General features: G+C 42.6%; 2 protein-coding genes across 4 annotated transcripts in view; one reads left to right on the top strand and one right to left on the bottom strand.

Moving 5' to 3' along the window:
• DDX5 (DEAD-box helicase 5) lies at positions 1 to 7,327 on the bottom strand. 2 transcript variants are annotated; one of them, XM_035720673.2, is made up of 14 exons: positions 7,188 to 7,327; positions 6,405 to 6,563; positions 5,021 to 5,186; positions 4,592 to 4,688; positions 4,360 to 4,493; positions 4,173 to 4,238; positions 3,761 to 3,902; positions 3,510 to 3,670; positions 3,249 to 3,421; positions 2,811 to 2,921; positions 2,536 to 2,597; positions 2,402 to 2,461; positions 934 to 1,158; positions 1 to 707 (listed from the first exon to the last, which is right to left on the bottom strand). In XM_035720673.2, the coding sequence occupies exons 2-14, from the start codon at positions 6,446 to 6,448 to the stop codon at positions 304 to 306; spliced, it is 1,845 nt and encodes a 614-aa protein (XP_035576566.1). In that variant the 5' UTR covers positions 6,449 to 6,563; positions 7,188 to 7,327; the 3' UTR covers positions 1 to 303. The 2 variants fall into 2 exon arrangements, with proteins under 2 accessions (XP_035576566.1, XP_035576567.1); XM_035720674.2 differs by lacking the exon at positions 7,188 to 7,327 and adding an exon at positions 6,850 to 6,979.
• An 11-nt stretch (positions 7,328 to 7,338) lies between these two features.
• The window catches only part of CEP95 (centrosomal protein 95), a 34,282-nt gene continuing 28,904 nt past the window's right edge, over positions 7,339 to 12,716 (top strand). Inside the window, exons 1-3 of one of the 2 annotated variants that reach the window (XM_025436580.3) lie at positions 7,339 to 7,473; positions 9,085 to 9,213; positions 10,330 to 10,437. In XM_025436580.3, coding sequence (XP_025292365.1) covers positions 7,455 to 7,473; positions 9,085 to 9,213; positions 10,330 to 10,437 — 256 coding nt within the window. In that variant the 5' untranslated portion in view covers positions 7,339 to 7,454. The remainder of the gene's footprint in view (positions 7,474 to 9,084; positions 9,214 to 10,329; positions 10,438 to 12,716) is intronic. The other variant, XM_025436581.3, reaches the window with a different exon arrangement.

Here is a 12,716-nt window from a genome sequence, read left to right as displayed (position 1 = left end):
TTCAGTCTTCAAATATTTTTTATTGGAAGGCCATGCGTTGCCTTCATTTATTGTATTTCAAATCACTGTACATTTACTTTTGTGAAAACACTGCCTGCATTTTCTAGTACAAAAAAAACCTAAAAATTGTTTCAGGAATGTAGAGAAATATCCAACTTAAATAGCGAAAAAGTGCACCATAATTACTGCTGCACTGCAGTCATTTCTGCATTTCCCATGTTTCTTAAATAACTATCTTGTCTGATAACACACAATATAAAGAGCAATTATGAAAAACAGACATTTACATATACTTCTAAAGTCTTATTGAGAATATCCTGTTGGCATTGGATAACCAATCATAGGCGCAGCTGCAGTAGCAGGATATGCATATGCCTGTTGGTTCATACCATTGTGCATATTGGGAACATTACTTCCATATTGCTGAGTGCTATCGTAACCATTCTGGTAAGTCCCTGTTGGATTACCAGTCCTAAAACTGGTCTGTATACCAGCAGACACAAAATTACTTCCAAAGCTCCCATTGGTGTAATTTGCAGCACTGTAAACACCATTCTGAGTTTTTGCCCCAAAATCTCTCTTAAGCAGACTAGAGTAACCTCTGTCATAATTTTCCCTGTCTCTAAAGGTATTAAAGCCACCCCTTTTGCCCGCAGAGTATCTGTCCCGACGGTCATCCTTCATGCCTCCTCTACCCCTGGAACGACCTGTCAAAAAAAAAAAAAAAAAAAAAAAAGAATTGCAAGCTGATTATTTCCACAGCACAAATCATTACTAGTACAGAAAAAATTAGAAAGAAGCTCTATTCAAAGTTTAAAGTGTTTTCTCAGTTTCATATGAAGATTTTACTCACCTGCCAATCCCATTTAATGGATTTGCAGACAATCATGTGACCCCAAATCACCAACATTTCTTAATGAAGGTTAGTCTTACCTGAACCTCTGTCTTCGACCAACTGAAGCAACTTTGGATTAATTGCTTGATTAGCTTCACGAAGCACAGAGATAAGGTCGCTCACTTGCTTTATGTTATTAGGTGTAAAGAAAGTGTATGCTGTGCCTGTTTTGGTACTGCGAGCAGTTCTTCCAATTCGATGAATATAATCCTCTGAGGAGTTAGGGTAGTCATAATTGATGACAAATTTCACATCTTCCACATCTGTAAGGTGTTGCAGTGTGGCAAAATAGCAATGTACGGAGTTTTGCACACCACAACAGCCAGACCAAAAATAAAAAGTTAGACAATTGTATTCCCAAGAAGGTACGGGCTGCAAAAAATACAGTTAAAATGGTTATCCATTCCCTGTAGGAATACCATTGAGGTTGGAAGGAAAAAAAAAAAAAAGCACACACCATCTACCTGTCTCATTGCCCACCCAATGACAGAGCACCTAACAAAAGGACGTGTATTCTCTAACATATTCCCAAACCAGCAAGTCCCCTTACAGATCATCAAGTGACATCTGAATGCTTCTGCGCAGTAGGGCCACTTAAAGGTTCACAGCAACCTCTTCATGTGCTCATTTTGAGGACCTTTAAACAAAAATGTACATGGTCCTTTGCATTACACACTCATCAGAAGTTCAAAATTCTGGCCACACTGCTTGTCTTGCCAAGACCTTACAACCGCAGCTGCAAGAAAAACATACCTGTCCCCCAAAAGTTGTTTTTATGCACTGTGTCTCGTCTAGGCAAGCGCTTCCAAGAAGCCAGGATTCACTTGAGAATGTGTCTCTCTCTGGCAGGTCTCGACATGACGACTACTGTGTAGGTGAGGGAGGAACTTTCAAAGCACTGCTTTCTTTTCCCACTGACTAAGTGTGAGAAGTTGCTCCTGCTCTAGATCTCATGTGCCAGTACTCACCAATTTGTAAAAGGCTTAGTACCTTTTAAAGCTGCTCTCTCCATTTCAAACTTGAACAAAAATTTCATTGAACATTGAAGTTTGGAAATATTTCTTCAACATTTCAGCAAACTCACTGAAACTCAAAGACCCACAGATCACAGTAAACAGTTTGAAACAATGCTGTACCATGGCAGTCATGCAAAGCATGGGACAGAAGAAATACCACGGCAGTGAACTGTGAGGATAACTTCCATTTTTTTCCCCCGGAGAGAACAGTTTACGGGGCAGAGGTGGTATGTTCTGCCTTTTGAAGATTACTGGCACACTTTCAGCTTTTCACCTCTCTAATCGACTGGAAGCAGCCAGCCGATCACTAGTCCTCCATCCCCCTCGAGTCCTCCGATTGTCATGCCTAGGCCTTGCCACAAAGACTGCACCTTTATATGAAAAAAACTTAGAAAAAATGCAGAGGTTAAAGAAAGCAATAAACTTTCTTTAAAAAAATTATATGGAGATCTTCTGGGAAACCAAGCCACGAATTCGAGTTTTTACTAACCTAGCCCTCTGGAGGCCACATCTGTAGCAATCAGAATAGGAGCTTTTCCATGTTTGAATTCTGTGAAAAAGAAACGATCATCAATAATCTGAGAACTCCAGGTTCTGAGGGAAAAAATTTTTCATCTGACTTACCATTTAGAACCCAGTCACGTTCCTGTTGACTCTTGTCACCATGGATACCCATGGCGGGCCACCTACATTCAAGAAAAATTTTGTCAGTAGGCTTTGCATTTAAAGCCTGATAGGTTTTACTTTACTGCCTATCTAGTCACTAATTCCTTTAACTTCACCTGACCCATGCAGTTTTATTTATACCAGGTAAACTTATCTATGACATTCAAATCCACTTGCCCCTTCCCTTAAATTCAGCTCTCATATACTTGCTTTAATGGAAAAAACTCACATACCCGTCTCTCCTCATTTTTCTAGTAAGCTCATCACATCTTCTTTTGGTTTCAACAAAAACAATGGTTTTATTCTCCTTCTCACTCATGATCTCTTCCATTAGACGAATAAGTCTTGGAGGAAAAAAAATAGTGAATTTTAAAAGAAGTCCATGATTATGGCCACACATTTATAGTCACTCAAGAACTATCTTCAATTTACATGGCTATGAATGAAAAAACACCTGCTTGAACACTTATCAAGCAATTCTACCTTTGGTCCTTAAACCACAAAACAGGTTCCTCTCCTAAAAGAAATGTTACCGATAACCAATTTTGTGAATGAAGGAAATATTGCTAAGATTGACAGGATTTTAAAAGAACACGTTCACATTCTACCCTATGTAAGTTTCTTAACTTCTAAATTTGTACACTGAACTTTTAGTTCTATAAAAAACTTACTTTTCATCCTTTTCTACGTCATGACATACATCCACAATCTGAAGAATGTTGTGATTTGCACTCAGTTCCAGTGCACCAATGTTTATATGAATGTAGTCTTTCAGGAAATCTTCAGCAAGCTGTCTTACTTCTTTTGGCCAAGTTGCACTCCACATTAGGGTTTGCCTATCAGGCTAAAGAATGTTGGATTTTAAAAAAGCATTGTATTCTAAATAAATTTAGAGCCCCGTTTCAAAATAAAACATTTTTAGGGGTACTTACTCTTATCTGATCCACAATCTTCCTTATTTGGGGTTCAAAGCCCATATCAAGCATTCTATCTGCTTCATCAAGGACAAGGTAGGTGGTTCTTCTCAGATTGGTTTTCCCACACTCTAAAAAATCAATCAGTCTTCCAGGTGTTGCAATACAGATTTCCACACCTTCAGTTAAACATATAAATATAAATAGAACTGTAACATCTAGACTTTCTAACACCAACAAAAAGAAGAAAAAGTATTTTTGTTACATGCCTCTCTCCAAATCACGAATCTGTGGTCCCTTAGGAGCACCACCATAGATGCAAGTGGACTTCAATCGACATGCTCTACAGTATTCAGCAGCGACTTGCTGTACCTGTTGGGCCAGTTCCCGAGTTGGTGCCAGCACCAAGCACTAAGAGAAACAGAAAGTGGAATAGGTTTTTGCAAAGTCCTGGATCCTAGTTTTAAACTTATGAGCATTTACTGGCATTACTTCAGCAGCTAATGGATTTTGCTGTCCAATATTCCAGGATAATCAAGGCAACTTTGTCTCCAGTTAAATTACATAACACAACTGATGTCTCTATGTGAAACTACCAGAATTGGTTTTGCTACATATTCTGCAACTCTCTTTATTGTACTCACACAAAAATTAAGAAAAAATACACACATATATACTTACAATAGGCCCATCACCTCTCTCTAGGAATGGCTGATGATTGATATGGACGATAGCAGGCAGCAAATACTATTTGGGGTGGGGGAACAAAACAAAAGTTAAATTAAAAAGCTTCTAATTTCCTTATATCACTAATCCATTTTCTCTAACATAATCACATATTAAAACTCAAAAATTCTTCCACACTTACAGACAATGTTTTCCCGGATCCAGTCTGTGCTACTCCAACCATATCCAAACCACTTAGAGCAACGGGCCATCCCTGAGCTTGAATTGCAGTGGGTTCAGTAAAATTCTGTCTTGCAATCACATCCATTACATTTGCTGTAATTAGCAACAGTAATTCAGTAAATTTAGTGAAGCTAAGAAAAAGGGTGAAATTAATAAAGGGGGGGGAGTGAGTGCTCTGAACTAGCACTTACCAGGGAAGTTTGCTTCATAAAAATTCAGAACTGGCTTTGGGCAGTTGTGACCTCTAACCGTAATTTCCTTACTCCTTCTGTATGTCTCCACCTCTTGCTATAAAACAAATTTTAATAACCTACTAAGTACCATAACAACCTTCACCAATATGCAGTCAGCAGGCCTTAAGTTTATCAAGGATTAGCAAACTGTAACGGGCCATTTAAAATCTATATCCACATATAGAAAACCTACAGAGCACAAGATCCATCTATTGTAGTTATATTTAACCACTCTAAACAGAAAAATTCAAAGATACCACTTGCCAAAGCACCTCCTCTTCCTCGACTATCAGAAAATATGAGTTTTCCAAGGCCTCTGTTCAAATTTCTGTTTACTAAAAGTCACTGTTGAGTTACAGCCCAAGGAAGCCCTGTGAAATTACTCACTGCTGTGCGCCTAGCCAAATCAGGGTGTTCTTGATAAAAATTCTTCTCAAATTTGGGCAGCTCATCAAGATTCCACTTCTTTTTGACTAATTTCTCCCCAGGGTTTCCAAACTTCTTTCCAGATAGGGGCCCTGCCCTACTTCCCCCAAATCGAGGTGCACCAAACCTGAAATTAAAACAAAAAAGTTATATTTTCAACTACCTACTAAGACGTTTACATACAGACTATTTATTGTCCCTTGACACACAGTACAGATAAATGAAAGACTTTTCGAGGTTTAAGACTTAGCACTGTCCTTAGTGATGGGTCATGCTCTCAAAAGCCACAATTAGCACCATCTCTCTCACTTTCCGTTGTCCCAAATACACACTATTGAAGCCAAATCAACAGCCCGGGATTTATCAGGTCGGAAATTGGCTGCCCAAACGCCCCATGTTCAGATTACAAGGATAGACAACAGCTTGTGGCTCCTAGTCTTTCCCGTGAGCTTAGGCATTAAATGTCTGGGGGAGAGACAATACAAGGGAGGTGCTTAACAGCAATGTTATTATCAGCTCTTTCCAAGCCAAGCAGCTTTGGTTCTAAGGAATAATGGGACAGCACCAACGAGAACAGAACAAGGACGGTGGTCTCAGAGACATTTATGCAAGCCCATCGAATTGGGGGGATCCCCCCGGAGGGCTCCTCATCAAGATAGCAAAATTATATAACGCAAAGAAAAAGAGGAGGAGGAGCTGGCAACTACCGGGGGAGGAGTCCCGGACCGGGCGGCGTTCCCGCTGGGGCGGCGCTTCCCCCTTTGTCTCGCATTTCTCTCTGCGCCACATTTTCTCGACGCTGCCATTTTGAGCTCCTCCGCCGGGCGGGGTAACAAAGGCGCCGCCGCCATGTCCGACGCCGGCATTTTGTACCCGCGGCTCAGCCACATGGCCGATTCCCGCGGTGCCGGCCGCCCTCCTGCTCCCGCGCCATCAATGGCTCGTGAGGCGACCCCTTCGATTACCACAGAACTCCCGGGGCCCCTACAACACTTCCCGAAAAGATGCACCGAACAGCGGTGACTTCGTTCTCCTGAAAGCGTCGCGCTTTCCAACCATTGAAATACACTCCCCCGAATTCTCCCCAACAGCTGCTCAGTCGGCGGGGGCGGGGGCTTCGGCGCCTCCCCCATCCCCCCACCAACAAAAGGCGAGCTTGAGGACCGTTAACAGGGAAACATCCCTCTGTCAGTTCCGGACAAATATCAAAATGGCGCAAGCCTTCGATTCGTAAAGGTTAAATATAGCAGGAAAAAGCCGACTGTCCATCGCCCCCGCCCGCCGCCTCCTTCATCGGCCTCCCATCCCCCACTGCCGGGCCTGACAAGTCCGTTCCCACACTCACCCTCGATCCCGGCCGCGGTCTCGGTCACTCGAATAACCCGACATGGCGTCAATGGTTGCGGTTGGCGGGGAACGAACGAGTCGCTGCAGGTGGCTTTGGCGATGGCAAAGCCTTGCGGGGGCGGCAGCGGCAGCGGGGCGGCGATGACAGGGGCCGGAGCTGCTCGACAAGAGACCGGTGGAAATGAATGAGGTGCCGGCCGCGTCCCGGCAGCCGGTTTTATAGCCTGGACCGCCTCCTCCGCCGCGGAGAATGCTGGGAGCCGCTCTATGACCTAATCACCCCGCCCCTGCGCAGAGGCCGCAACGCCCGCCGGCGTTCCGGGATCCGCCATGTTCTCGCCCCACCCCCACCCTCCGCTTCCCTCAGAGTCGCCGGCTTGGGGCCCCTTTCACGGCTGGGCCCACCCGCACTGAGACGCCTTAGCCTACTCTGTGTTCTTCACCTTTTTCTCGTCTTTCCACACCTCAAGGAAGCCACCCCGCCCTTTCCCAGGTCTAGCCCTGCCGACAAAATGGCCAGCACAGACCAACCCACTCAGCCCACTTGGAGATGTTTACGTCTCCGAAGAGCCTTCACGCCCCTAACCAAGTGAGACGGGAAGGCGGAGCCTGACATTGTCACGTGACTGCTCCCGCCCATCGGGTAAGCGGACCGCACTACTTCTCCACTTGGCGTCGGCGGAGGAATACGAAACGAAATAGCTCGCCGGAAGTGCCGTACTATTGCCCCCGGGAGGCCGGCCAGGGCCGCTGGGTGACCCGGCCTGTCAAATCCACCCACCTGAGAATCCCTCAGCGGGATCTTGCCCGCGGAGAATGGTACCTAGAGCCCACAAACCGCCGCCTGGGCGCGTGCTGCGAAAGGAAGTCCTCCCGTGATGACCAATCAGCAGCAAGAAGCCGTTTTAACGTCCCTCCCTCTTTCACCCCCTGCCCTTTCGTTTCGTTCTCCCCCCACCTCGGCGTTGCGTCTGCGCTGTGCGGCCCTTCCCGGACGCCGTCCGCCTCGCGCCCAGCTGGAAGTCCGGCAGCGACCTGCCTCCGTGACATGGCCGGCTCAGAGGCTGGTGAGTCTCGGCCCGGAGCCCGGGTGTGTGTGGACTGAAACCCTTTAAGTCCGCCGGACGCTCCTAGGCCTTTTATCTCGAATCCTCCGGCTGGACTCCCTGGGTCTGGGCTGCCGGCGGGGCTGGTGACAGACACCCAGTCGTAGTCGGCGGTTCCGTGGGTTTCTTGGTCCCGCTCTGGGTCCCCCTCCTAGAGGCCATCTAGCGAGATCTTGGGGTGTGGAGAGAAGAACCCCGTGGCGAGGCCCGCAGCACGCCCGCAACCTGGCTGCAAAAAGGGCAGTCGGAAAGCTGCTTCCCGGGACTCGTGTTTCTCTGGGGAATCCAGCCACTGTCAGCGCGCTCTCTGCCTCTTGGATTGTGGGGACTGAGGCCGTTACCTCCATGTGCATTGAAGTTTTGAGGGGAACGGCACTCTAAAGATCTGCTGATGCTCCTGCCACAGTAGGATAGTGGCGGATTTTTCTCTTCAGTGCCCTCTGGAGTTACCTGCATTGTCTAGCAACCGCTTTTGAAAACCGAGTGGGTTGGGTTGTCCGGGACGCTTTTCTTTTCATCCTTTCCTCAGGACAGCGTTCAAACCAGCTCGTGGTTTGGTCAGCTGTGAGAAGTGGGCACGGGGACAGGGAGATAACGTGCCTTGAACGCGCTCAGTTCGTCAAATACGAAGTAGAAGGACTTCTTAACCACCTTAAATTGTATCAGGGAGCAAATAGGTCAGGCTTTAGAAATTACCTTTGTTGGAGAAAGTCGTGAAATAATCTTGCTAATTCCGACCGTATCTGGGGGTGGGGTGCGGTGGCACACAGGAAACTTCCAACAGTGTTGGTCATGTGCTAGTTCTGAATTTAGGGATGTCTTTGTGTATTGCCTGTATTTTACTTCTTATTCATTGACTTTATTTTTTTTTATAAGATTTTATTTATTTATTTGAGTGAGAGCATGAGCAAGGGGAAAAGCAGACTCCCCGGTGAGCAGGGAGCCAGACTTGGGGGCTCCATCCTGCGGGGATCATGACCTGAGCTGAAGGCAAAGGCTTAAACCGATCGAGCCACCCAGGCGCCTCCATTAAATGTAATTTTTTTAAAGAACTAAAACAAATGTTGCAGTGTTGGGGTCATTACTTCAGTTTTTTAACAGCCTGAATTAATCACCACCTTTTGGGGCACCAGAGAAATTCTGACTTGCACAAAATAATTGGGTAGAAACATGACTAATGCTATTGGGAATTTGAAGCAGCATCCATTAATTAGTTTCTGCTAATCTCAGACAATCGTTAACAAACTGTCTCGTTTATGACATCTATTCCTGTTTACTTTTAAGTATGTTAAAAAACAGCTATGTATGGCTTGTAAAATAAGAAAAGGTAAAATAACAAGGTTTTAGTTTGCAACAGTAAAAATTGGATTTGCATTATAGGTTTGACTGCATTGAAATTCCAGCACTCTGGAAGTCATCCCAAGAAATTAAATATGTTTTCAAAAATCATGCCTCAGAGGGTCTTTGACCTTCTATAATCAGATATTTTATCTTCTACATCATTTGGTGTTTATCTTTGTGGGGATTGACTTTCTAGTGTTATTTAAGGCTGATCTTTTCCTTTCCTGACAGAGTGGATAACTATTGCCAATAACCTTCTTTTGAAATGTCATATACACCTGAGGATACGAGAACTAGAAGATTGTGATGCTAATGTTTTTATTGCTCTTTACCAATCTATTTTGGGAGAAAAGGTACCAGGTAAGGGTACTAAGAAGTGGGAGTAATAGTGACTATATCTTAGGCCAGGAGTTTTGAGTGCCCTCAGTTAGATCCTATAGTATTTATAAAATCTTAAATTTTTTCCTTTGTTTATATCTTATTTCTAACTGTTACATTTGTTACCTTAATACCTTCCTGAGAGCCACACATAGTAACAACCTTGGTCAAATAGGGTTGAGTGGTCTTGGTCATTACTGTTTAATTATGCCTAATACCTTACCTACAGAAAGTCACACCTTTTCTGTAAATGTACCTAAAATTGAGTGGAACTTGGAAAACTATTGGGTCCTGTTGCTTAACCAATATTACAAATATGAGTTGATGTTTGTACTGCATCCCTGGTTGAGTAGCTCAGAGTCTTTAAGATTCCTCTACTATCTCTGTTTGTTTATGAAGCTCATAACCATTAAGTACTAAAACTGTGTAGTCTCTCTTCTTTTCCCATTGTTACCATGAGTTAGTGCCCTCATCACTTGGAATAATGGAGATGGCCTCTAGCTGGTATCTTTGTTGCTAGTCTTAACCTTATTTTGACTGCAAGGGCATATAGTTATCAGAGCAGTCTTTTAAAATACTTCTTTCATCCTTCCCCCCAAAATTCATCTCTCTCAATACCAGAGGAGAAACTCTCAAAGTTGATGTTAAAATCTTTCCTCACTCTGGTCTATACTGACCTTTTAAATCATTATATCAATAATTCCTACTAGGCTGCTTTGACAAGACTTACAAGAACTCTCCTTTTGTACCTTTTGTGGGTTTTTTTCCTCTCATGGAAAGCTCACCATGATTATGGGTTAGAGTCTCACTTTATGTATTGTTTCCCTTATTAGAGTATTAGCATCCCCTTGAATTTAGGGGTCTCTTTTTCTATGGTATAGTGCTTATGGTACATATATATGTTAAGTATTCAGCCAATAAAGATGCTCTGTAGGATTCAGGCTCTGTTAGCTTTATCTGTACTTTATAGCCTGTTCTGTTTGGGTAGAGCTTGCTTTTGTAGCAGTTAACTGGACTCAGAAGCCTGGTCAGAGACCATTATAATTTGGACCCCCAGATGAAAAATTTTGTAGCTTTTTTTTTTTTTCTTCCCTACAGACCTCATAGCTATTCCTAGGAGTCAAGAGGATGAAGCTCACAATGTACAAGCGGTAATTGATTCACTGGCCTTGGATTACCTGCAAGTCAGCTTGTCTCACATAACAGGTTGGTATATACTTAACCATCAGATAATTTTGTATTTTACTAAAATAATTTGTTAGGTAGAATCCTATAGATTGTATAGGTAACCAGATGAGTAAGCTTATGAAATAAACCAAATGACAACACTGAGCCAAGACAATTGATCAGTAGAATTAGGGCAGCCATCCTTGAGAGCTTTTTCAGCAAGTCAGACATTGAGTTTTTGATGGACTTGGGTCTGAGATATAAGTATCCTAGCTGGTAGTTTGAAGTATGTTTTTTGTTTTGTTGTTTTTTTAAGTACGCTCCACACCTAATGTTTGGCTTGAACTCATGACCCTGAGATCCAGAGTCAACTGAGCCATCCAGGTGCCCTGTTATTTAGTTATTTTAAACCTAACATGCTGCTTGTTTATGACAGCTAAAAATTAGCAACATCTAAATGTCCACTGAATAGGGACAGGTTAAATAAATTATAAAAAAAAAAAAGATTAAAAAATAAAAATAAATAAATAAATTATGATAGCAAAAACAAAACAAACAAAAAATTATGATAACTCCCTACAGGGTATTTGCCACTGTAGAAGATTTTTGATAGTGCTCATTATGTACAATGTTACATGTTAGTGCAACAGTCTCCAATATATATAATGTCAGAAATATGTGCACTTGATAATAATATGCAGTGTGGTGCTACTTGTAGGAAACGAAGGTGAGGAGAATAAATAGTTGATTGTTTGCAGAAGAACTCTTTCAAAGCATGTGCAAGAAACCTGTAATACTGATTGCCTCCAATAAGAGGAACTTCAGCGCTGCAGGATGAAGATGGGATGAGATTTCATTATACACCTTTTGCACTTTCGAATTTTATTTTTTTATTTTATTTCATTTTTGAGAGAGAATGTGTGTGTGCAAATGTGAGGAAGAGGCAGAGAGAGAAGGAGAGAGAATCTTAAGCATTGTGGGTGTAGGGCTCAATCTCAAAACCCTGAGATCATGACCTGGGCCAAAATCAAGAGTCAGATGCTTAACTGACTGAGCCACCCAGGCGTCCCACCCTTGATGAATTTTAAACCTCATGAATATATTGTCTATTCAAAATTAATAAAGTGAAACTGTGAACCTTTTTCCAATATAAACTATATCATGCTTGTATTCTAAAGCCAACTTACCAAATATATTTATAAATCTCTATATTTTAGATAGCAAGAAAATGAGGATTATTCCAGTAAATTAATTTCAAGTAAAGAAGACAGGGAATCTGTGCACTTGAAACTACATTTGCATCACTAAGAGAAGGCTTACACTACACTATTGGTTTGTTCTTTGGCAGTTAAGACAGAAAAATATTAATCAGGATAAGTCATTTGCGTCTCTCAATTTAATATTGACAAATTTTACTGAAAATTGTCTTAAGTTTTTGAGTGGAGTTTTGGGTGAGTAAATGTGGTAAATTAGTTTGGAGATAATTCACTTTAAAGGTGATCCCAGGAATTCCCTGTTCTTCAACTTAGAATTGCTTTATCACTCGAATATGGCAAGTTTTGGCATTTGTGCTTTTTAAATCTATAGCAAGGTTGTATCTACGTATACAACTTTTTAATGAAGAGCTACTCCTGACAACTCACACCCACCCCATGAAAAGTTGCAAAACTACTTACCTCTTCTGGTATACTGCAAAGCAGCTTTTTAGTTCTTGTTTTCTGTTTAAAGCAATCATGAAGCACTGCATTCTGGCGGGCAGTCTTAGTTGCTGGGTTGGCAGAGGATGCTCCCCATCCTGGCAACTGAGAAGTTCTGAGTATGCCCTTGGGGTATACTTGTGTATCTTGTTAAGCCAGAAAAACATAAGGCTTAAGAACAAGATTTCTGTTTGCTTTAAACAGAAAAAAATTGACAAATGTTGTCCATCTGTACTAGTAGTGTAGAACATCACATTTTTGGTTTAGGCTTGTTTTGCATCATGAATGAAGTTTTGAATGGCTAGATTCTGTCAAATATCATATTTCCATTTTGCCTCTCCCTTACCGATTTGAACTTATGAGAATACAAGCATGATCTCCCAGAGGACAACCCAGGTGGAGGTGTCTTGAGTTAAATTCTGTCCATACCTGATGTTGATTAGAGTCCATTTTACGTGACAGTAAGCGTGCCAAGTTTCCAGGCTTTTACTAACCCATTTCTTGTCAATATTTCAATTTAGCATTTATTAAAAACTTATTATGGGGTGCACTTGGGTGGCTTAGTTGGTTGAAGTCTCTGCGTTCGGCTCAGGTCTTGGTCCTGGGGTCCTGGGATCAACC

The sequence above is a fragment of the Canis lupus genome, chromosome 9 (genome assembly GCF_003254725.2).
Source record: "Canis lupus dingo isolate Sandy chromosome 9, ASM325472v2, whole genome shotgun sequence".
Taxonomy (NCBI): Eukaryota; Metazoa; Chordata; class Mammalia; order Carnivora; family Canidae; genus Canis; species Canis lupus.
The sequence above is the reverse complement of the archived record's forward strand: the minus strand, read 5'-3'. Positions and strand labels throughout refer to the sequence as shown.